General features: G+C 35.9%; 1 protein-coding gene across 1 annotated transcript; it reads left to right on the top strand.

The window, feature by feature from the left end:
• The first annotated feature begins 6 nt into the window (after positions 1 to 6).
• On the top strand, positions 7 to 5655 carry LOC120351569. Its single transcript, XM_039429386.1, has 3 exons — positions 7 to 1240; positions 2536 to 2757; positions 5593 to 5655. Exons 1-3 carry the CDS (start codon positions 899 to 901, stop codon positions 5653 to 5655), a joined length of 627 nt encoding a protein of 208 aa, XP_039285320.1. The 5' UTR covers positions 7 to 898.
• The last annotated feature ends 21199 nt before the right edge of the window (positions 5656 to 26854 follow it).

Below are 26854 nucleotides of genomic sequence, written 5' to 3'. Positions count from 1 at the left end.
CGATTAAGTGAATACCATTCTGTTCCTTTAGAAAAAATGAGATATCAATATAAATTAAGTGAACTCTTGGACACGCACCTAGATATATTGGCACAGTTAGCGGAAAAAGGATGGACATATCTACAATATTTAACTTTTGTGAGAGAGTATGAAAAATTAGGAGTTTGGCATAGTGATAACTATAATCATATTCTTGTTTGCGATTTATTCGGATCATCATTAGATAAATTCAGGGGCGATGGTGACTTCCCCGATTCGTGGAGATGCCCGTGTGCGCATCTTAAAGAGTCTATCGATAAAATTAAAAAAGTTATAATAGAAAACAATGCTCATTTAACAGAAGAACAATTAAATCGAGTTATCTGGAATTTTTTTCGAGATTCTGCAGATGAGAATGGGCTAGAACAGGATTGAGAAAGAAAGTTCAAAATCAAGTATGTGTACAATATTGTAAATAAATGAAATGCAACAACTTTGCTACAGTAAAAATATTAAAATGCCATATTGATGATAGAAAACGCTGACAAGATTCATGTTTGAAAAATGAGATGCTCTTACTTTGATGTTGAAGGATCTAACATTGATTAACGAAATTAGAATCATGGGTTTTATTGGAGATTTATAGCAATGTCTCATGCTAAGTTCCAGACGAGATTTTTTTTTTCGTCTTCTAACACATGGATGCTTTTCGAAAAATGATCGTGTGTGGTATACTTACAATCTGATAACGATCTGAGAGCACGTGTTGTTGTTGGGGAGAATTCGAATTTTTTTCGCCTTGTAGCACGCTCTCGCTCGCACGTGTCTGGAACAGAGAGAGAAACGAATGCTATATAAACACGTGCGATGAGAGGAAAATCACCATTTACATCAGAGACACAGAGACTTCACATTCGACATGAGCTCACCCTCCTACATCCTCCCAGACAGCCCGCCTTCGCAGCGCGTCCTCGATTATTGGCAGCGCAGAGCCGCCGAGAGCTGCGGCAGCTCTTCAGCTGCGGGCGTCTCAGCTCCTGCCTCCACTGGACCTCAACGTTCAACATCACCAGGGGGTGAGACGGTGATTGGAGACAGCCCTGTGCAACGCCTGCGTCCGCCAGCTACCTGGGCTCCGCGGCGAGCTGTCCTGACAACGCTGTCCAACAATATCAGGGAGAGACAGGCCGCCAAAAGGAAGCTCGAGTTTGAGGAGGGCGAAGCGAGCACCGAAGAGGATAGTCTGCTCCCTCAATCAAAGGTTAGTTTCAACAAATATTATTATTATTATTAACTTGTGTATGCACAGATTTTTTTTCTGTGATTGATAAAAAATCTGTGCACATACGAGTCTTTGATTATTTGATCTGAATATTATTTGAACTGATTAGAATGCAAGCAATATTTCCTCGATCTGATTAGAAATGGTATATGAGATATTGTTAAAAGTATTCAATCATACATAAATATTATTTGAAGTGCTTGGAATGTAAAGGAAATTACGAACTGAATTGATGCTGAGGAAATATTATTTGAACTGCTTAGATATTGTTAAAAGTATTCAATCATACATAAATATTATTTGAAGTGCTTGGAATGTAAAGGAAATTACGAACTGAATTGATGCTAAGGAAATATTATTTGAACTGCTTAGATATTGTTAAAAGTATTCAATCATACATAAATATTATTTGAAGTGCTTGGAATGTAAAGGAAATTACGAACTGAATTGATGCTAAGGAAATATTATTTGAACTGCTTAGATATTGTTAAAAGTATTCAATCATACATAAATATTATTTGAAGTGCTTGGAATGTAAAGGAAATTACGAACTGAATTGATGCTAAGGAAATATTATTTGAACTGCTTAGATATTATTTAAAGTATTCAATCATACATAAATATTATTTGAAGTGCTTGGAATGTAAAGGAAATTACGAACTGAATTGATGCTAAGGAAATATTATTTGAACTGCTTAGATATTGTTAAAAGTATTCAATCATACATAAATATTATTTGAAGTGCTTGGAATGTAAAGGAAATTACGAACTGAATTGATGCTAAGGAAATATTATTTGAACTGCTTAGATATTGTTAAAAGTATTCAATCATACATAAATATTATTATTTGAAGTGCTTGGAATGTAAAGGAAATTACGAACTGAATTGATGCTAAGGAAATATTATTTGAACTGCTTAGATATTGTTAAAAGTATTCAATCATACATAAATATTATTTGAAGTGCTTGGAATGTAAAGGAAATTACGAACTGAATTGATGCTGAGGAAATATTATTTGAACTGCTTAGATATTGTTAAAAGTATTCAATCATACATAAATATTATTTGAAGTGCTTGGAATGTAAAGGAAATTACGAACTGGATTGATGCTAAGGAAATATTATTTGAACTGCTTAGATATTGTTAAAAGTATTCAATCATGCAACAATGATATTTCAATAACTGATATTACTCACTTTATGCAGAGAATTCGATGATAATCTGATGTAGAGATCTGAAACAAATAAGACACTAATCAAATATTTTTCAACAGAAACGTATGCTGGAACAGGAGGACTCCTCCCTCGTCCCTCTGATAAAGGAGGGAGAAATGGGCTTTGTTGATTTGATCAACAAACCTGTGAGCAAGCCGTGGGTCCCATTGAGAGAATTGGAGGAGGACCATCCCTACCGAATCGTCAGTGTGAGGGAACACACCAATCAGCACGGACGCAGGATAATATTGAAAATCATCAATGCAGGAAGCAAATGTGAGGTATATCTGCCTCAAAGATTTGCTTCCTGCATTGATGCAGCGAAAATTCGCGAATTTAATCTTACTTGTAAAAATTATGTTTTGGTAGTTACGCATAAGTGTCCAAATTGGACAGATATAAAAATTGTTAAAGCATAACAATTTTTATATCTGTATACAATTTGGACACTTGTGTGTAACAAATTGTATATATGTATGTATGCGAGTAGTGTAATAAAATAAGTGTACATTTGATAAAAAATTGTTTTCAATTCTTACCTGTTGTTGTTGACGATCTTGATAAGTTTGTAATGAATATCACACAGAAGAAATGGTTCAGCTGCTCTGTTGTGAATGATAATTTAAATAAGGTGGACAGGTCTTTTATAGTTTGTTGTGAGCATGCTCAGTAGAGTTAGCGCTAGAGGCAGACAGCTGTGCAGGCAAGCGCTGCCAGCTTCTCGCGCCCCTCCTTCTTGTGCTCCCACAGATGTGGGTGGCCCGTCATCATTTCTTCCCTTTTCAAATCACATTCACCTTTTCAGATTTGAAATAATATTCTTATCATTCAAGCAATGTATCACTTCAATCTGAGAGTATAGCATTAGATGTAGAAATATGAATTCACTTCCAACTCATTGGTTGAACATTAAACCAAATCAAGTTGATGTATTGATTAATTAATTAACCTCAGTTAATGTTCAACCATTGAGTTGAAAGGTAATGAAAAATGGTATGTAGGAGAAAAAAGCAGAGTTTGAGAAAAAAGCAGAGTTCAAGGAAACGGGGTAAAGGAATCTTGAGTTCAGCGGCGAGAGTTTTTAAAGGTTTGGCAGGTAATGTAACATCAACTATTCTAAATAAGGTAATTGATAACCTTGGAGAAGAATATCATATTCCGGGATATCAGTATTGTGGGCCGGGCACGAAGGTTAATGAAAGGTTAAAGAGAGGTGATCAAGGCATAAATTCGTTAGATAAAGCTTGCAAGGCCCACGATATAGCCTATACTCAAAATAGTGATAATAAAACTCGAGCGGTAGCTGACAGGGCTCTAGCGAACGCTGCATGGGACATTTTCAAAAATCCTCAAACACCTCTTGCCGAGAAAGCACTTAGCTATCTTGTTACAAACGTTATGAAAGCTAAAGCGGCATTTGGTGGGACTTTGAGAAAGAAGAAGAAGAAGAAGGGGGAGAGGAGAAGTTATAGTAACGATATTAGACGCAAAGCTATAGCTCAGTTGAAAAAGCATATTGCAGGAAAAGGATATTTTTTGAAGCCTTTTCCTAAAAGTGGTGGTAGACTTCTAGCCCCACCCCCGCCAGCATCATATGGAGTGAGTTTATTCCCCCAAGTTAAGAAACGTAGAACAACAGCGAAGAAGAGTAGGAAGAAGAAGAAGAAGAAGAAGACATGAATATTGAAGGAGAATTGAGTAATTATGATTTGATTGATTGGTCGAAATTATTACAGATTCGGTTAAGAGGTATATATATGCTAGATGCATTACCCAAAAAAATTCTAAAAAACGAAAATGCCATTGTGAATTTAGCAAGGGAAAGCGAGGATGGTACACACTGGGTAGCATATAAGAAAATTGGTTCTAATGTTTGGTATTTTGATCCAATTGGAAATTTACAACCTCCATACGAATTGGACAAATATTGGAAAAAAGAAAATGGAGTAAATATATTTTATAATGTAGAGCATATGCAACCATTAAATAGCGATTTTTGTGGTCATCTTACATTATTGTTTCTTGCAAATCAGTTGTAATTAAGTGATTGTGGCGAACACACAAGATGGTGGTTATTACATTACGATCTAACACAAGTGATCTCTATGAACATTTACAAGAAGCTATAGAATTGGATAAAAATCGTGAATGGGAAATTGGATTGATTAATTTTTCCAGTTACAATAGTATTGCAAACATTAACAAAGGAACAAATTCCAGCTTCAAATATGGTGATAGATTAATCGAGTTGGATACTGGTGCATATGAAGTTGAGGATATTATAAAATCTTTAAAGAATAAATTGAATATTGATGACAAGAAGAATAAACTTATTATACGTGCAAACGTAAATACTATGAAGATTGAAATTCATTCTGATAAAGCCATTGATTTAACACGTTCTGATTCGATTGCTAAGATACTTGGTTTTGATAATGTTGTTTTGCAGCCAAATAAATGGCATTATTCCAAACATTTGGTTAACATAACAAGCGTTGACAGTATTCTTGTTGAGTGTAATTTAGCTTGCGGCAGTTATTCTGAGGGAAAACAAAATCATATAATCTACGAATTTTTACCAAAGGTTCCTAGCGGTTATTTAATAAACGAAGTACCATCACCGATTATTTATGTACCTTTGAATACGCATCGAATTCAAACTATTAATGTAAAGGTAACGGACCAGAACGGATCGTTTATTGATTTCCGCGGAGATACAATTACAATTAGGTTGCACATACGTGAAAAGTAATGGGTTATCTTATTTTCAACCCACGTTCGAATAAGAACAATCAAGTCATTAGAGAAAGGAACGCGATAGCGACAACACCTAAAAACAAACGTGCTTTGTCGGCTAAAAGCGCGAGAATATTAGAAAAGTTGGGTTTTATAGTCGATTGGCGACATGTTAGGCGGGGGAGCGGCGGCAATTAGTGAAATACTGGATGTGGAGACAGACCTTCAGTTTTATAATGATATTACTAAATTCCAATTTCACACTCATACAGTTTATTCGGGACAGGAAATAAAAAACTCTGACGAGGCACGTATTGGCATAAATTCTTTAGATGTCTATTCTTTACCTTGTAAATCATTCATATTGATTGAGGGAACAGTTAACTGTACAAAACCGGGAAAAGACCCAGCCGATACACCAGTTGCAGCAGGCTATAAATTAAGCAGTAACGTAATCGGTAACCTTTTTGACGAAATACGATATGAATTAGCAGGTCAGCAAATTTCTAAATCAAGATTGATTGGATTAACATCCACAATTAAAGCTATATTGGTGAAAAATACTCTCGATAAAAACACATATCACTTGGCTGGTTTTGACAGAGCAGGATATGAGCTAACGGATAATACATTCACTTTCTGTGTTCCGCTGAAATTAATCCTCCCGTTTTTTGAAGATTTTCAAAGAATAATTTTAAATTTGAAACAGGAACTCGTCTTATTGAGGTCACCGACAGATCTAAATTGTGTTGAGTCTCAAAGCGGAACAAACGTTAGTGTGAAAATTACAAAACTGCAATGGCGCATGCCCTACATAACTTTAGAAGATCATGTAAGACTGAAATTTTTGAGACTGCTCGATGCTGACACTCCACTGAAATTAGGTTTCCGCCATTGGGAAATTTGTGAATTACCAAATTTGCAAAATTCACTTAACCATTCTTGGGCGGTTCGTACCACATCGAGTTTTGATAGTCCAAAATATGTTATAATTGCATTTCAAACTGATCGTAAGAATAAAATAAATAAATCAATATCTAATTTCGATAGCTGCGGTATTTACAATGTTAAAGTATATTTGAACAGTGAGTATTATCCATATGAAAATCTGCTAGGTAAGAAGGAGGTTTTATACCGCATGTTCTTGGATTTCGCACCCTCGTATTATAATCATTCAATCAATAGTGAACTCGGAACAGAAATCGATTTTAAAACATTTTGTGATTCAACACCACTGATTGTTGTAGATTGTTCACACCAACCAAGTCATTTGAAATCATCGACAGATGTTCGTATTGAAATGGAATTTAAAAGTGCAGTACCTGCAAATACTTCCGCTTATTGCGTTTTAATTAGCGATCGTGTGATGGAATATACACCTCTCACGAGTATGGTGAAAGAAGTTCAGTAATTTGTTGATAGAGTGCATCACTGCAGGTTATATAAGGTGTGTACTGCAACAAATGTAAGCCATTATCAGTTTCACCTTTGAACAGTCAACATGTCCTATTCTTTGTGTTCTGATATTTTGGATAAGCCGCAAACTCGCTCTATTGGTATTCAGTGCGATCTTGATAGTTTCTATTATGAAGCAAGGTGCAGTACGCCGAAGCCGCTGGAGGTGGAGGAGGAGGAGGGGAGAGACGCAGGATTACCGAAGCCGCTGCAGGTGGGGGAAGACAAAGGAGGATTTGAGGAACCCCCCGCCGCGCTCGCCGCCCCCGCCGCCGCCGCTGAGGGGAGAGACAAAGCCTACGAAGAGAAAGAAGGTCAAGCGACTGCTAAAATTGCTACAGTTGATCTTCACTGGTTTAAACAAGATTGTAATCAAATTATTGTGAAAGAACTTGCCATAATTGATCAGTTTAATAATTATATTGTGTTCCATTTCAAATCGCCATTTGCAAAGACAGAATTGAGTGCAAAATTGTATAACGATGCAACATGGTTAGAACGTCACTATCATAAAATAAAATGGGAAGATGGAGATTTAGAATACAATGAGTCATTAATTCGTGATTACCTTGCAGCTTATGAGAAAATTTTCACAAAAGGAACTGAGAAAGCAAAGTTTTTAAGAAGATTGCATAGCAACGTACAATGCATACCAGAGGATTTTCCAAAACCTGATTTCAGCTTTTTCACTAGTTCATGGTGTTATGCTGCATGCAACATTCATAAAAATAATCCACATTCTCGGTGTGCCTTATTCTCCGCCCAGCATTATAATTCTTTGTTGTTTAAAAATATGTATCAAACAAATAATTTCTTGTGCGAAAACAATCGAATGCAAAGTATGAAAATGGCTCCGATGTACACAAATTCACAGAAAAGAAACTTTGCTCGTTATGGATTCTTCTACAACGGAAAGGATCTACAGTGTGTTTATTGCCAGCATGCATTGAGACTGCATAAAGCGCGTACATGTTGTCTATCGTCAATTGATGAAGAAAGACCGCTTAATTACTCTATAATAGTTCCTGCCTACACCTAGTTTTCTTCATTCGCTCAACATCATGGATCCGAGAAAGTGGTTGGCTCCCGACAACGAATTGGAAGTGAGGTTAAAAAACTGTATTGATTGGTACGATGAGTGTGAAAGTGCAATTAGGAAATCAACTCCTGAAAATTATAGTTTGGCGAAGCAATTGAAAGACATTTTTCTAAGCACGGTGAATTTAAATGATATAAGAGACTATCTATGTTATTATCGTCCTCATAATTTATGTATAGATAAGCTAATTAGAATTGAAGATGAAGTTATGTGTTGTTGTAGTGAAATGTGTAAATAAACGTTTTCTGCCTTCAAACGATTTTTCATTCCGATATCCCATTCACGTTTTTTAGTTTAGTTGCTGCTTAGAGCTAGAGCAGACACCACGTGTGTGGTAATCTTTAGTGCACGTGCGCCTATAACACGTGCATCTCATTAATTTAGAGCTAGAGCAGACAGCACGTGTGGGGTAATCTTTAGTGCACGTGCATATCATCAATTTAGAATTCTTTCCCCCTCATTCGACTCGCATCAAACATCTGCAAGATGCAGTGTTATGGTTTTTCAAAATTCAAAAAATTATCTCGTCTCTTGATGTCAATTTCATTTAATGAATTTGATTCAATTGCGAAGAATATTAAATTTTCAACAGGATGTCAAGATGTTGATTTACCGTTAACAAAAACAGAAAATGTACACTTTTCGATTCTATCTGAGATTTTCGAACTGCTCAATATTCTAGACAGCGGTCATCTACATTATGATTGTACAAATGATTCGCCATTATCTGTTGTTAAAAATTCCGATGAACTTTGGAAATGCTTGTACGATATTGCAGATAAAAAATGTAAAAGAACGTAGAGATTTATAGCATTAGATGAGAGAGAATTTCTCAATTCAATTAGATATAGAGAGAGTCATTGACCTCACTTTAATATGGATTCACTTTAATCTGTCACCAAAGGAATTTTTCCCTCTCATCTATACTGGGAGAGAATTTCTCAATTGATTCTTATCTCCTTTCGGAAAGGGTGCGGGAAAGAGATGGCATGAGTAAAAGAAGGAGATCTCTATCTCTATCCTCATCATAGTAGAGCGAAATGGATTCACTTCAATTTGTCACTATAGCATTAGATGTAGAAATATGAATTCACTTTAATTTGTCACCAAAGGAATTTTTCCCTCTCAAGAGATTTTTTCCCCCACATCTTTAGAATTCACCTCAATCTGTCACCATAGCATTAGATGTAGAAATATGAATTCACTTCAATTTGACAGTAGACAGAGAGGGAATTTTTCCTCCTAAAAGGGAAATTTTTTTTCCCTCACCTGGAGAGAGAGAGAGATATCTCCCTCTCACTCACTCCCCCTCACCTCCACTGGACAGGGGGAAGGGGAAATCTATTTTTAGAAAGAGAGAGAAAGATATATCTCCCTCTCACTCTCTCCCCCTCACCTCCACTGGACAGGGGGAAGGGGATTTAGAAAGAGAGAAAGATATATCTCCCTCTCACTCACTCCCCCTCACCTCCACTGGACAGGGGGAAGGGGAAATCTATTTTTAGAACACCCCCCGCCCTACAGGCGGGGGGAAGGGGAGGAGGGATGGACGAGGGGGGAGAGGGGGGAGGGGGATTCATTCATTCATCATTCATTCATTCATCATTCATTCATTCATTCATTCATCATTCATTCATTCATTCATTCATTCATCATTCATTCATTCATTCATCATTCATTCATTCATTCATCATTCATTCATTCATCATTCATTCATTCATCATTCATTCATTCATCATTCATTCATTCATCATTCATTCATTCATTCATTCATCATTCATTCATTCATTCATCATTCATTCATTCATTCATCATTCATTCATTCATCATTCATTCATTCATCATTCATTCATTCATTCATTCATTCATTCATCATTCATTCATTCATTCATCATTCATTCATTCATCATTCATTCATTCATTCATCATTCATTCATTCATTCATTCATTCATTCATTCATCATTCATTCATTCATTCATTCATTCATTCATCATTCATTCATTCATCATTCATTCATTCATCATTCATTCATTCATTCATTCATTCATCATTCATTCATTCATTCATCATTCATTCATTCATTCATTCATCATTCATTCATTCATCATTCATTCATTCATTCATTCATTCATCATTCATTCATTCATCATTCATTCATTCATCATTCATTCATTCATCATTCATTCATTCATCATTCATTCATTCATTCATTCATCATTCATTCATTCATTCATCATTCATTCATTCATCATTCATTCATTCATCATTCATTCATTCATCATTCATTCATTCATTCATTCATCATTCATTCATTCATCATTCATTCATTCATCATTCATTCATTCATTCATTCATTCATTCATCATTCATTCATTCATCATTCATTCATTCATTCATTCATTCATTCATTCATCATTCATTCATTCATCATTCATTCATTCATTCATTCATTCATCATTCATTCATTCATCATTCATTCATTCATCATTCATTCATTCATTCATTCATTCATTCATTCATTCATTCATCATTCATTCATTCATTCATCATTCATTCATTCATTCATTCATCATTCATTCATTCATTCATTCATTCATCATTCATTCATTCATTCATCATTCATTCATTCATTCATTCATCATTCATTCATTCATCATTCATTCATTCATCATTCATTCATTCATCATTCATTCATTCATCATTCATTCATTCATTCATTCATTCATCATTCATTCATTCATTCATCATTCATTCATTCATTCATCATTCATTCATTCATCATTCATTCATTCATTCATCATTCATTCATTCATCATTCATTCATTCATCATTCATTCATTCATTCATTCATTCATTCATTCATTCATTCATTCATTCATTCATTCATCATTCATTCATTCATTCATCATTCATTAATTAATTGATTGATTGAAAACTGCATACTATTGTGATTTGAGAATCATCTCGATATCTAGTCGTGAGAAAATGGATTTGATCGCTTCACAAGTCAATACTGATCTCGCAAACAAAATTCTCTAAAAATTCAGTGGTAAGCATGATATTGTTTTTCAATGATTTGGAAAATAAATAAATTACTTGAATGTTTCATCTCGATTTCTTCTCATCAATTGTCTTTTAAATTAATGAAAGGCAAAGATTTAGGATGTGCGAGGTATAATTGCTAGCATAAAGAAAAGTGCTGGAATAAAGAATACAGTTAGACAATAGAACAATAAACACTTAATTGATGGGATCTCGTATGAAATATTTTTTCAATTTATCTACATGAAAAGCTACATTTTTATAAGTACCTCGTAGCGGAAAAAATATCTCATAGACTTCATCTGTTACTTTCTTTACTACTTCATATGGGCCTGAATATTTTTTGACTAATTTCCTAGACTTTCCTTGTCTTACATCAGGATCGTGGACCATAACTAAATCTCCTGGTTCAAAAATGCAATCTGTTCTATTCCTATCGTAATAGTATTTCTGTTTTTCTTGTGCATCTGATAAGATTGATGGTATCTGTTCTCGCACTTCTTTAAGATTTGCTAATCTCGCGTCTAAATGATAAGTGACGTCGTCATTTTCGGGAAAGATTTTCAAATCTAAAGGAGTAGTGGCTTCAAAACCGTGCAATAAGAAAAAGGTGTATATTTCAAAGAGCATTGTTTCGAAGTATTGTATGCGAATAAAACTTTCGGCAGCATTTGTACCCACAATTTCCTATTATCGGCTACGTAAGCTGTTAGCATCTCTTGAATTGTCCGGTTGGCTCTTTCGGCCAGACCTTGACTTTGGTGGTGACTTGATGATCCTAATATGTGTTTGATTCCAAGCTCAACCATAAGGTCGTCGACTTTTTTATTTACAAAATGTGTACCTCTATCGGATCGAATTTCTTTTGGAACGCCAAATCGGTATATTAATTTCCATAAGCATTTAGTGGTATTATTTGCGTCGGCGTGTTTACAAGGTTCAGCTAAAATATATCGGGTCGTTAAGTCAACAATCGTTAGAATGTATGAATAGCCCATTGAGCTCTCTAACGGACCGATGTAGTCCATCATGATACTTGAGAAAGGCTTACTATCACACTTGATGGGTGATAAGAAACCTTGAGGCTTCGTAGTAGGGGTTTTTCTCTCTTGGCAATTTTTACATGATCTTACATAATTCGCAATGTTTTCATACATATTTTCCCAATAATATTTCGATGATATTTTCTCATGGGTTTTATAAATGCCGGTATGTCCACCTGTTAAGGAATCATCATGGAATGTTTCAAGGATTTTATTGATAAGAGATCGGGGTACGAGAAGTTTCAATTGATTGGTATGCCCATCAAATTTCTTCAGATAGACAATGTCTTTTTCGATCGTGTATTTTCTCGCCTTTCTAATCGTAGCTGTATCACTATGATTAGGGTTTCGTATTGCATCATATATTTTCTTATACTCTCATCATTTTTCTGTAAAGTCTTTATGTCTATTTCTTCTATTTCGAATATATTGTAGTTTTCGTCCTTTGTGAGATCAGTTATATCCTTCTCTAGTGGATATCTTCTCAGGGCATCAGGTACGTGCGTTTGGGCTCCTGGTTTATATTTCAAATCAAACGTGAACTCCGTTAATTTCATAAGTAACTTACTGACTCGAATACTGGGGTTTTTCCAAGTTTTATAGTATTGCAAACTAGCATGATCTGTGTAGATTGTAAATAATCGGCCAATTAAGTATTGTCTGAAATAATTTACACAATACACTATTGATAGAAGTTCAATCTCTCCTACTGCCCAATTTTCTTCATGTTTTGTCAGTTTTCTGGAAACAAAAGCTACTGGATGTAATTTTCCATTGTCATCTGGCTGCGAGATAATGCCCCCTATTCCAACTCGAGAAGCATCTGTGTGTACCACTACCTCCTTATCATTATTAAAATGATGAAGTACGGGTTGTGATAAAAGTTTGCTTTTTATTCCGAGAATGCGTTCTGCTGATCTTCTTCCCAAGTGATTGGTTTATTCTCGTTATTTTTAGATATCAGATTTGTTAAGGGTCTTGCAATTATAGCGTAGTTTTGAATGAATTTTCGGTAAAATCCACTAAGACCAAGAAATGCTCTGACATCTTTGACAGTTTTGGGTATAGGGTATTTTTCGATAGCTTCCAAGGTTTCGGAAGCGGGTTGTATCCCTTCCTTTGAGACAGTGTGTCCAAGTACTTTATTTTTCGGTAGAAGAAGTGACATTTAGATGTATTCAATTTTAGTCCTACGTCTTGCAATCTTTTCAAGGTTTTCTCGAGCTGTTGATATTGCTTATCAAATGATTCTCCATAGCTAATGATATCGTCCAAGTAAATCAAAACTCCTCTATACAAATAATCATTGAATACTTGGTTGATTGCTCGTTGGAAAGCATTTGGAGATGTTCTAAGACCAAAAGGTAGTCTTTTGAACGTGTACAGCCCTTTATGAGTTGCAAATGCTACATATTTTCGACAATCTTCGTGTAATGGCTGTTGGAAAAATGCTTGTCTGATATCTAGGGTGGAAAAGTAATCCGAATTGTCAAGAGAATCAAAAATTGTTTGAAGAAGGGGAAGGGGATATCTATCCGGTAATATTTTCTCGTTCAACATTTTATAGTCTACAACCAATCTGAATCCACCGTCTTTTTTAGTAACTAAAAATGCGGGAGAAGCATAATGACTCTGGGTTTCACAAACTATTCCTGCTTTTATCAATAACTCTACTTGTCTGTCTATTTCTGTTCTTTGAGCGATAGGTAATCTGTACGGTGACTTAGCAATGGGTGTGTAATCTGTAAGTTTGAACTTGTATTCGGGTAATTTCGCTTCCTCGAAATCAATTTCGTTTGTTGAAAATAGGTGTTTGTATTTATTGATGAGTCTTTTCGCTTTGGAATTTTGCTCTGGTGTAAGATCTTTATTAATATCTATTTCACAACCCCCTCCATCGAATAGAACAGAGTCTACTAATGAAACAGATTCGTCGTAATTACAAACTTCTCCTTCAATTTCACCAATAATAGTTTCATGCAACAATCTTATATCTTGCCTTCCTAGATTCAAAATTCTAATTTCACTCATGTTTGTTTCAAAATCATCCTCATTCCAAAGCACATGCAATTTTTTATTATGTAATAACGATTCATTTGGAGTAAAATGGGATACTTTGAGCAATTTTTGTGTTAGATTGACTTTGACATTCACGTCTTTTTGAGCGGGGATTATTGTTTCAAGAGCACATTTGACGAAATTTACGGGATGGGTATGCAGACTTCTTTTGTAATATTTGTTTCAGAATCGTTGTGTAATTTATTTAATGTACAAATCCACTCTTTATCCATGTCTAATTCGACTATTTTACCATTATCGGTCATTGAAATGATGTTATTCTCATAATCTAATATCATTTTATATTTTGAGAAGAAGGAATTTCCAACAATAATATCAGCCTGTAAGTCTTCAGAAATTACTAAATTTACTTCGAATTTCCTGTCATGTATTTGAATTTCACTGAAGATCATTCCTGTGATCGGCATTAATGAACCATTAGCTACCGATAAACCAATACTACTATTTTTCAAATGTTTTAGATCATCGCTACTTAAAAGATTTTTTTGAACTATGTTTACGTTCGTACCGGTGTCAATGGTAATTGATACATCTTTTCCTTTGAATTTTCCATTAATAGTAAGTACTGGGACTTGAATTCTTCTCTCTTTAGTAAATGATCCATTCATTCCAAGTTCGTGCTGAGCATGCATTTCGGAAGACAATAGCTGTTTGAAGTTGGTTTCACTTTCTATTTCGTTAGAGCAATTAATTTCACTTTCATTTGAGTATAACTGATTATTATTGGCATTGAGAAAAAACTGCCTGACAAATTCTATCGCTTTGGATTGTTCATCTTTCATTGATACAGAAGATATTATATTACATGTGATTTCTTCTTTATCAATTGAATTTGGAGAATAATTATCAAATGGAAATTCAGCGCTTTGTTTTTCAAATCCGGATCCTAAGTTCATATCCGATTCGTCTAGGCTCGGGATCCTGTATTCGAGTTTTTTGATAAGAAAAAACAATCGTCTTTCCAGTGATTATTCCTCTTACAGTATGTACAGAATCTAGTCCTATTAGGGTTGATTGGTGTCCTGTAATTGACTGATGTTGATTGTGTGTAATTATTGTTTGTATAAGGTTGTCTTTGGAAATTGTTCTGATTTGTTTCGTGTGGGAAGACGTTTCCGCTCCTATTTCCAAACTGTCTATTAGGATTAGGATTATGTGATTGTGTGTTTCTGTCGCGATCATTGTAATTATTATTGTTTGAATAAGGTTGTCTTTGGAAGTTGTTCTGATTTGTTTCGTGTGGGGAAAAGTTTCCGCTCCTATTTCCAAACTGTCTATTAGGATTGGGATTTTGTGATTGACCTACATTTCTACTCAAATTTTTCACCACAATACTCAGATCGTTCAATTTCTTCTCTAAAGTATCTACTACATTTATTTTTTGGACAGGCTGTTCGATTGAAGCATTATGCATTCCTAACTTTTTGTCTAGAAGGAAGCGAGATCTTTCATATTTGGCGAGATTTTTCTCTAAATCTTCAACTGATGCATTGTCCATGAAAGCAACATGTTGCAATGCTCCTACGTCTAAGCCTCTCAAAACATATCCTACTATTCTTTTCTCTGACATTTGAGGCTCAAGAATGTGACAAAGTTTTATTATATCTGCTGTGTATTCTGTGTATGTTTCTGTTGGTAATTTGTTTCTGTTTTCGAGTTTTTGTCTGGTTGTCTCTTCATGAACAGGGTCTACAAGTTTACTTTTTAAGAGGCCTACTGCAACAAGAAATGTCGCGTTTTCATTTTTATCCGAAAATATGTCGAAAATTGCCAATGCTGTTTTCTTGAGGTAGAGGGGTAAATACAAGATTTTATCATCCTCATCCCACTTATTTATTTTTGCTGCCCTATTGAAGGTTTTCAAACACTCGTTGAAGTCTTCACTCTTTGTACCCCCATAGCTTTCGGGTTTCGCAAAGGGTCTTTTATCATTCCCTGCCATATTATTTTCTGGAATTAGGATATTTGCTAAGTTATCGGGAGCTACTGTGTCGTAGATGTGTTCTTGATTTCTGCCTAGCTTGCCTACTATTCGCTCGTAATCGGCTAACATAGGGAAGATAATACGATCGCGTTGAGACAGGGACCCTAACTTAAGTAATCGACTTAGAGCATCTCTAGCTCCTGAATCGTGGTCCACATAAATACAAACTTTTTTTGCCAAGTCAACAGCGAATCTCAAGTATTCAATATTAACAGATTGAGGGATGTGAATACCTAACTGTTTGCCTAGCTCTAATAATCTGATTTATCCAGAGACTTTACTTTTAAATCAATAGGTAAACGTAATAATGAAACCTCGAATTCACTAGGTGATTGTTCAGAGTCACTAGAACTAGAGCTACTCATCTCAATATAACAATAATAACAATTATCATATTTACCCTGTACGTTGAGAGAATAGAGGACATAATTATACGAGATCAAACACAGAATATAATAATTATGATAATGACCTGAAATGAAAATGTCAATAGATAATTTGAAGGCTAATCTTGTCAATTAATAAACTCTTTCTCATGAGAACGACGCCCAACACCATGTAATGGGTTATTTATAATTGGAATAAATTGGGGTTATATTATGTATGGTATTGTGATGGTATTATAAGGTTGTGAGAACAACCCTAGACATTATGGTAACAATTTATAATAGGGGAATCGCTTGGCTTGCGAGAGGTTAAATTGATCTAACTCTATAACTCATGAGAAAGGAACTATATTTTAAAATAATAAACAAAACAGTTATATTTTGGAGAACTAAGTAATCGATTTAATCAAATTGTAACTCAAAATGAAACTGGAAACTTAAATAAAAATAATATTGAGAAAACTTTTTAAACAAACAATAGAATAATTACAAGATTTGCCTTCAATAAAAAAGATGAATAATATATAATAATAACATTGATAATATTAGCTCACTGAACTCACTGAACCAGGAAAATGGTGTCTCGGAAAAGAAGGGTAGAGCCGGGCCTGATTATCTGCAGTAGATAGCTCCAGGTCCCGTCCTCGTAACCGACTGACTAGAGCCTCTCATTTTTTCCATAATTTTACTTGTCATGAATTTTCACCGTCGTCAACAATTTATCTATTCATTGTGAAAATTCATGACAAATGATAAAAATTATGTAGTTCTATTACAACACGATAACTCCAGTCCTAATCAACCGATTGACTTGAAATTTCAAACTTAAGGTTCTTATACCATGAGGATCTGACAGTAAGAAATTCAATAAAATTGAATTCAAAATGGCGGAAAAAATGGCGGGTAATTTCTAAAAAACCATGTTTTTCACGGTTTTCTCGAAGACGGCTGCAACGATTTCCTTCAAATTTATATCATAGATAGCAGCTATTCATAAGCCCTATCAAATGACATGAGTCTCATTTCTGGGAAAATTGCAGGAGCTCTGTAATATTCTTGAGAAAAATGTCAGATAATTACTAAAAAACCATGTTTTTCACGGTTTTCTCGAAGACAGCTCTAACGATTTTCTTCAAATTTATACCATTGATAGCTATTCATAAGCCCTATCAAATGACATGAGTCTCATTTCTGGGAAAATTCCAGGAGCTCCGTAATATTCTTGAGAAAATGGCGGATAATGTCTAAAAAACCATGTTTTTCACGGTTTTCTCGAAAACGGCTGCAACGATTTCCGTCAAATTTATATCATAGATAGCAGCTATTCATTAGCCCTATCAACTGACATGAGAGTCATTTTTGGGAAAATTGCAGGAGCTCTGTAATATTCTTGAGAAAAATGGCAGATAATTACTAAAAAACCATGTTTTTCAAGATTTTCTCAAAAATTACTTGACCGATTTTTTTTCAAATTCATACCCTGTATAGTTATTTATCAGCTCTATCAACTGGCATAAGTCTCCTTTCCGGGAAACTAATGGGGGGTTCACCCCATCCTTGAGAAATGGACTTTGTAACCTTCTTCTCGTGCATGAGGTAGATAGGTAGAGCAGTTCATAAAAAGAACACATAGTCGAGATATTTCATCTGTAGAACAGCTGTTTTGACGACTTTTAAAATATCATCGGATTTCACAATTTACACAAAGGAAAAGTACTCTGAAAACAATTTATTATATACACACATATACAGTAGTCTGATCGTAGTCTCAAATAATTATGTTGCCGCCAATCGTCATTATGTTATTTCTCTAAATTATAGTCGTTTAAGAATGAGGCTCCCAGTTCAATGAGCAAGGAAAGTTGTGTGAGTGTACCACACCAGATTTTTTACTTTCCTTGCCCTATTACCATAGGTAAGGAAAGTATTGCTTTCCGAAAAAAACTAAGGTATCCCAATTTCCAAATTTATATACGTTTCAAGGTCCCATGAGTCCAAATAAGTGGTTTTTGGGTATTGATCTGTACGTGTGAGTTTTTGTGTGTGTATGTGTGTGTGTGTGTTTGTGCGTGTGTGTGTGTGTGTTTGTGTGTGTGTGTGTGTGTGTGTGCGTGTGTGTATGTGTGTGTATGAGTGTATGTGCGTCTGTGTACACGATATCTCATCTCCCAATTAACGGAATGACTTGAAATTTGGAACGTGAGGTCCTTACAATATAAGGATCCGACACGAACAATTTCGATCAAATGCAATCCAAGATGGCGGCTAAAATTGCAAAAATTTTGACAAAAACAGGGGTTTTCGCGACTTTCTCGTAAACAGCTCCAACGATTTTGATCAAATTCATACCTAAAATAGTCATTGATAAGCTCTATCAAATGCCACAAGTCTTATATATGTAAAAATTCCAGCAGCTCCGTCTCATCTATGCAAAGTTTGACTTTAGATTCCCAATTATTAGGCTTCAAATACAATTTGAACAAAAATTTTAGAGTGGAAAAGATTGAGCATGAAAATCTCTACAATTAATAATCAGTAACTTTTCCACCTAAAATTGAAAATGAGCTCGAAATTCGAGAAAATATGATTATTTCAATGGCAGACTTTTGGCAACTGTTGATTCTATTCAAATCATTCACTATGAAGAGATAGCAGACATCGTGTGTCTCCAGCGTTATTGTCCTGTCAGCAGCTGGGTCAGATTTTTGAATAGTAGACTTGAAAAGCACGAGAACACTACCGTCAGGTGATCAATTTCCATAACGGCAAGGAAAGTTGTATGAGTGCGCCACACCAGATTTTTTGTGATATTATTGAGAAGACGAGCGAAAACCCAAAACTGTCTTCAAATTTTTGATAAAACTTGAGTTGCTTCTATCGATTCATACGAGGAAATTGAATGAATTAGCATTATTCATACATACAATCAGTGCATTATCAAAATGATAGGGAGAGGAAAAATGAGGTAACCTTGTGCTATTCCTCTCCCTAATTCATATAAGGTAACATAGTCTGGTATGGGACTATCACTATCTGAAGATTTAGTCTGAAAATTTCAAGTTAAATATATTCACAAAGCAGATTTTTTAATGTGGATGCTTCAAAACCGAACATAGATGAAACTATATTATACTATCAAGAAGTTGATTTTTTAATATTTTGATAGCTCTGGATGATCATCAATAAATCATTGAATAATCATCAATAAATCTCACACATCGATTTTTGAACGTCCGTTCTCGCTCTACTCATGAATTCCTTGGAATTGATTATAACTTGGCAAACAGATGATGTTTGTCTGCATACATCATGTGTTCGTCAAGTTCCTTTCAATCTGGTAAAATTTATGATGACGGCGAAAATTGAACGTTCAGAAATCGATGTCCTGAATTGATCACAGTTATTAAATATAACAACTCTGAATTGAACAGAAAAAAAACTTATGCGATGATTCTGTTGCGATGTATCGCAACCTTGGAAAGGGGTGAAAATTCAATCAAACTTTGTAATTCCCATCGAATTGAAAGCAAAAATAATCAAGAAAATCTATGAATAGGAGTCAGATGACGACTATATTATGCAAACGGGTGTCAAGAAGCGGAAAGGTAGCTTTAGAAACCTTTTGCAACGAAAATGCGATCTGAGAAGAATATTTGGAAAGAGCTGTAACAATCCAGTTGCTGCAAAGAATAGAGTATGCATACAGTGGAATCCACTTGTTGGGTCAGTACTGGTTGAAATGGAGTCAATTGATGTTAGTTATGGGAAATACTGACTGTGTAAAGTGGATCTCGATATAGTTAGATTCACATAATCATGTCAGTATTGTTGAAAGGGGAGACGATTGGTGATATTCATGGGGAATGCTGACTGTGCAAAGTGGATCTTACGGATATTGACGAAAATTGAAGGAGGTTGAACAGGCCGAAAGGGAAGCGAAGTGGTGTGGTAGGGGAACGGTGAGAGGAGGAGGTACAACGAGGAGTAGGAGAGAGGGTGGTGATGGTTTAGAATGAGGGGGATGAGGAGGAGGAGAAGAAGGAGGAGAAGGAGAAGGAGGAGAAGGAGGAGAAGGAGGAGAAGGAGGAGAAGGAGGAGAAGGAGGAGAAGGAGGAGAAGGAGGAGGAGGAGAAGGAGAAGGAGGAGAAGGAGGAGAAGGAGGAGAAGGAGGAGAAGGAGGAGAAGGAGGAGAAGGAGGAGAAGGAGAGAAGGAGGAGAAGGAGGAGAAGGAGGAGAAGGAGGAGAAGGAGGAGAAGGAGGAGAAGGAGGAGAAGGAGGAGAAGGAGGAGAAGGAGGAGAAGGAGGAGAAGGAGGAGAAGGAGGAGAAGGAGGAGAAGGAGGAGAAGGAGGAGAAGAAGGAGGAGAAGGAGGAGAAGGAGGAGAAGGAGGAGAAGGAGGAGAAGGAGGAGAAGGAGGAGAAGGAGGAGAAGGAGGAGAAGGAGGAGAAGGAGGAGAAGGAGGAGAAGGAGGAGGAGGAGGATGATGATGATGAGGAAGAGGAAGAGGAGGAGGAGGAGGAGGAGGAGTAGCAGCAGCAGGGAGAAGAGAAAAAAGAAGAGAATATTTATAAATAGAAGTCTGTTGATGAGGTGGAAGAGAGAAGTAGAAGAAGGAGTGAAAGAATTGGAGAAGTGAAATGAGACGGACAAGGAGTAAGAGAAGTATCAAAGAGGTGAAGAAGGAGGATTGCTTGAATTTAGCTTATATTCTAGCTTATTTTCATAAAATGTTGTATGAGACATAACAAACTTTGACATTTCATGAGGAGGAGTGTAAGAGAATTGGAGAGAGGAGGAGATGGAGGAGGAGTAGATTGTGTAGCAGGTGGTAAGAGGTGGGGGAGGTCGATTAGAAGGAGAGGAAAATGAGGAGAAGGATAAGAAGGAGAAGTGGGAAGAAGAATAGAAAAAGGAAGAGAAGGAGCGGAAGAAAAAGGAGTAGGACATGGAGGAGAAGAGATCAGACTATAAGGAAGGAGGTGGGGAAGGAATGAAGAGAAGCAGAAAAAGGAGAAGGTGGAGGAAGAGTGATTGGTGTATGAAGGATATAAGGAGAAGAATGAATAGGAGGAAGAGGAGAAGTGTAAGGATTAGAAGGAGGAGTTGGAGAAGAAAGAGGATATGGAGAAAGAGAGCTTGAAGTGGAAGGAGCATAAGTTAGTGAGGGTGAAGAAGAAGGAGAAGAAGGGGAAAGGCAAAAGAGGAGGAGTACTTGTAGTAGGAGGAGAAAAAGGTTCGAGGAAGAGGAATAGGAGAATGTATTGAAGAAAAGAAGAAAGAGGAGCAGAAGGAGAAGGAAAGAAGAAGGGATTTCAGGAAAAAGGAGAATGAGAAGGAAGAAGAGGAGGAGAAGAAAGTCCAGTATAAATGGAGTAAAGGAGGGAGGAGGAATAAGAGGAGGAGAACAAATGAAAGAAGTTTTCTTGAGAAGGGAGAATGAGAAGGTATTTGAGGAGGAGGATAAGGAGGAAGAAATGAGGAGAATTGAAGGGATGATGGGGAGGAGGAGAAAAAAGAGGAAAATAAGGTTTGGAAGGATGATTAGTAGTGGGAGGAAGAGTGGAAAGAAGTGTAAGAGGGGAATGAGAAGAATAGTAGAAGGGTAGGAAAGAGATGGTGGAGGAGTAGGTGAAGGAGAAGAAAAAGGAGAAGGAGAGTAAGTGATGAGAAGAGTAAGAGGGGAGGGAGGAGGAGAAGGAACTTGTGGGTGAAAAGAGGGAAAGGTGGAAATGAGATAAGGTGTGAAAGTAGAGTTGGTGAAATTGAAAAAGAAAAGTGCATGTCTCGGAGTCTGTTGGAGCGAGGATTGGTCTGAAATGAGAAACAGAGAGAAAAGAAAGAACAGAACACAACAAGGGTTGTTGTAAGGTGGGAAAAGGTCGCAGAGAGAAATGGAACAGGTGAGAGAACAACTGCTCTCTCTCAAATGGCAACCATTCAGCTGCGAACAATGGCTATGCCAATTCAGACCGAAATTCCATTAATGCTTCCAAAATACGTCGCTAGTGCTGGTAGCTTAGACTAACACAAACACATACAAATATATAAATACACAGGTGCTGTTGGTAGCTACTAACACCATCACACAAAAATGAATAAATATATCGGTAGTGATGGTAGCTTAAACTAACATTTAAACACTGAAATATATGAATATCACCAACACTTGGTGGTGTTGGTAGCAACTAACACTAACACACAAACATAAAAAATATATCGGTATGTTGGTAGCTTGAACTAACACTATAGCTGGGTTTTCGTTTGTGCGTAAATGCCGTCGTCAACCACGACAGGGTGAGTATCTCAGATTGGGTAGATTTCAATTTGTCTATATAACCTAAAAGATTATGTTCAATTATGGTTTTAATGGGGGAGGATGATTTATACTTTCTATACTTTTTAATGGCAGTATGTTGATATTATTAGAAAAGTTATGATTATTGAATAATAAACACAAATAGTGAAAATTTATGTGATCAGCTGTTTTAGCACACTTGAAATTTGGACAATATGAATGTCAACAATGCTTGTCGTCGTCGACTGCGGAAGTTCACGCACAAACGAAAGTAGCTTAAACTAACACTAACACATACAAATACGAAAATACGTCAGTGGTGTTGGTAGCAACTACCACTAACTCACAAAAATAAATAAATATACCGGTATCGGAAGTGTTGGTATCTTAAACTAGCACTAACACAGTCATACACATACTTAACTAAGTCAGTAGTTGGTGGAAAAAACTAACACTAAAACACACACACACACACACACACACACACACACACACACACACACACACACACACACACACACACACACACATTTTAGTGGAGAGGTTAGAATAATCCTCACTCACTCACAATTTCTCACCTACACACACGCACGCACGATCACAGGCAACAATAATCAATAGCGTTGTGCATGGAAAGAACTCCCTTGAAGAACGCAATAGTAGCACCTACTATCACACACTTTAATATGCCGTCAAATATAAGCCAGCAATGATGACAACATTCCCAGCTTCCCTATATCCTATTTACACGCGACACTAAAAGTTAACGACTCAGTCCAGTTTGGCATAGGATGATTCACATGGAACTGTCACCATCGTATTGGTCAGTCTGTATTCACAGGACCAGTTTGGCATGGTGACAGCTAACTATTGGTTTTCCTCAGTGAGATTCACATAATATTGTCATAATAGAATTGTTCAGTCAATTTGCACAGGACCAGTTTGCTTGCTGACAGTCAAATATCGTTATCCCTTATTGTGGTTCACATGAATTTGTCAGCACTGATTGAACGGGCATCTTTGGTGTTTTATATAAAGAATACTGACAGCTCATAGTACGCTTTTCCTACATTGAAATCCAAATCAAACAGTCAGTATTGGTCGTACTAGTCAGCATAGGTGTTATTCATGAAGAATGCTGACAGTTGAAATTCAATACCATCTGCTAACTTTGGATTATAGTACAATACACTACTTGTTAATAGTAACACCACTGCTGTAAACAGCCGATTATTGGCACAACTTGTTACGTTATGCCAGTTTTGTGATGATAGTTACTAACGCCAGTTTTGTGGCCAAAACGACTCCATAGCATAGTGCTTAGTACGATAAAATATTCATGGAAGTCTGTTCTTTGTTAGGTAAGGTTTGTGCTTGCTTTGCTTTCATGGAATTTATTTGGAATAGACCCAATATTCGATTTTTAGTACGATGACTTGTTTCAATACAGTATGGTCGAAACAAAAGTATAATACATAATTGTTCAATATCGTATTTTTTTCTTCGGGGCTACTTTTGATATTTTTGTTCAATATTATATCCAATCGGTGGGGAGATAGAATAGCGGCTGACTTGCGGGAGAGTGGTTGGAGGAGAGAGGAAGCATTGGATAGGGCTTTGTGGAGAGGCAGACAAAGAGGAAGGAATGCCGACCCCATTTAAATGTGATAAGGCACAGCCAAAGAAGAAGTAGAAGGTTTTATCCAATCTCTATCCTTACAGCCTTACCAAAAATGTTAGATAAATTAGTTGGAAGTACAACTATCAAAATTACTAGGAGTGGAACCATATCAATAAAAATATACGGTATGGTTTCCGATCCAACAGGAATACATCGGATGACCTGGCATATTATGCTATTGAATTTATTATGTGGTGTGTGAAATATATCAATTATAATAAACAAACATTTGAGAGTCTGATAACAGTATGCACATCATATTATCTGATTCTATGAACAATTAAACGTTCAATTAAAGGTTGAACTTTTATTATTACAGCTACTGTAACTTTCATCAACCCAAATTATAGCTCGTCGTCATTGCGCACTTGGTGAGAGTGTAAATGCCCCATTACGGTTCTCATGACCATAATTGGAATATGGTCTAACCTAATCACTTAAAACTGTAAAATAATGAATAACTATGATGTACTATTCTACATTGATAGCATTAAAATAATTTATAAAAAGTGTAGAAAACTGACAACATCTATGTGTTTTTATTTCATCATGGAACGTTTCTACAACATCGACAACAACTCAGTTGAAGTTTTAAAATAATTTATATTTGACCGAGCGAAGTGAGGTCTAAGATTCAAGTCGACGGTTTGGCATTTCTCTTAATGTTTAAATGTTTATAATTATGTTTGTATGTTTTTATATTGCGCATTTACGGCGAAACGCGGTAATAGATTTTCATGAAATTTGACAGGTATGTTCCTTTTTGAATTGCGCGTCGACATATATACAAGGTTTTTGAAAATTTTGCATTTCAAGGATAATATAAAAGGAAAAAGGAGCCTTTTTCATACGCCAATATTACCGTAAAAATCAGACTATAGAATTATTCATCATAAATCAGCTGTCTAGTGAACTATAATACTACCCGTTCAAAAACATCAAACATCTTGAAAATTTATCTTTCCATCAACGTTAGTGGACAGTTGACTATAATACTACCCGTTCAAAAACATCGAACATCTTGAAAATTTATTGTATCTTTCCATCAACGTTGTAGACAGTTGCAGCCAGACCTGATAACAGCGCTCACACTCTCATTCCGGGACGAGACGTCACGGTACGATAGGACAGATAGCTCTATATTTATTTAGGAATTTTTCTAGACATTTTAAATTGATAAATTATTTATCAATTTTTGTGAAAACTTAACAACAGGTCATGTAACTTACTGAGCGCGAGGTCTACTGTTACAGAACTACTAGTATGTTTTGTTTAGATTCATTTCAACTTATAATCAATCCTATTTTTATTTGATCATGTTGATTTATTTCTTGCGAAGAATATAATATTGAACTTGAGCACGATATGCTCAAATCTTGTTGTGATTGAAATATAAATAATATTGCTTCTCTTCAAGCTGTGAAATTCCTGAGGCACACAAGTCTGTTTCAACCTGTTTTAACTTGTTTCAACCTGTTTTAACCTGTCTGTTTCAAACCTATCAATCCCTAAGCTTCTTAGAATCCCCTCTATCTTACACTCACTCTGTGCGTCACTCGCTCACTCTTTCTTCCTCTCGGTGTATCCTCTCTCTCTTCTTTTCTGTTGGTGTCTATCTCTCTCTCCAATCAAGTCTCAACAGTATGTGACCTTTCTGTCTATTAGCTGGATTCTGATGTATTATTTAATAATCCAATTTACAACTGTCGTTCGCAGGACTGGATAGCGTGAGCAAACAGGTAATTCGGAGGCATTTTGTTCATCACTCCTTGTCTCTCTCACTCCTCTATGGAACTCAATCTCCATCCTTGTCTCTCAGCTGAACAGGAGCCAATCTTACAACGCTTTTGCAAATCACTCAGCTCGATTGGAGAATTCGCTTCAGAGCTGCTATCAAATATTTACGTTGATGAATGTTTAACATTTTCGAGCTTGTTATTTGGTTATTAAATCGGCGATGATTCAATAGCTATGCCATAAAGGTTCAACTTATTTAATTTGTTGTAAAAGCGTGAATAAACCTACGTGAGGAACAATTTAACGTATTTAATTTGTTAATCACAGGTGGAAACAAACCCACATGAGAAACAATCATAAAGTAAAGAGTTTCGATTATTTATGATTGTTTGATGATGCTGATCAAACGAATAATTATGTGAAATTTCTCGTTTAATTTTGATATTGTTACAGTTTTGTAATCTCTATACACATTAAAACATTAGTTTGCTATCATCATCTGCCATTAGACCAAGCAGATAGCTCTATCTTACTTTGAGTGATTGTAAAGGTAATATTGTTTAGTCATCATACTAGAAAACTAAATTCCGGGAAGCGATAACAATATAGGTGATACACTCACTATCAGAGTTCAATGGTAGTACAATGGGTTTAATGGTATATATATATATATATAAATGAATGTCTGTTTGTGTGTTAGTTTATTTGTTTGTTTGTTCCCTATGGACTCGAAAACTACTTGACAGAACGGCATGAGACTTTGGGAATATGTTGTGTGAATATTGGGGATGGTTCCTGACCAGAAATGTTAAAAGGGGGGCTAATAATAATTATATATTAA

The sequence above is a fragment of the Nilaparvata lugens genome, chromosome 5 (genome assembly GCF_014356525.2).
Source record: "Nilaparvata lugens isolate BPH chromosome 5, ASM1435652v1, whole genome shotgun sequence".
NCBI classification, from domain to species: Eukaryota; Metazoa; Arthropoda; class Insecta; order Hemiptera; family Delphacidae; genus Nilaparvata; species Nilaparvata lugens.
This window is presented reverse-complemented; position numbering and strand designations above follow the sequence as displayed.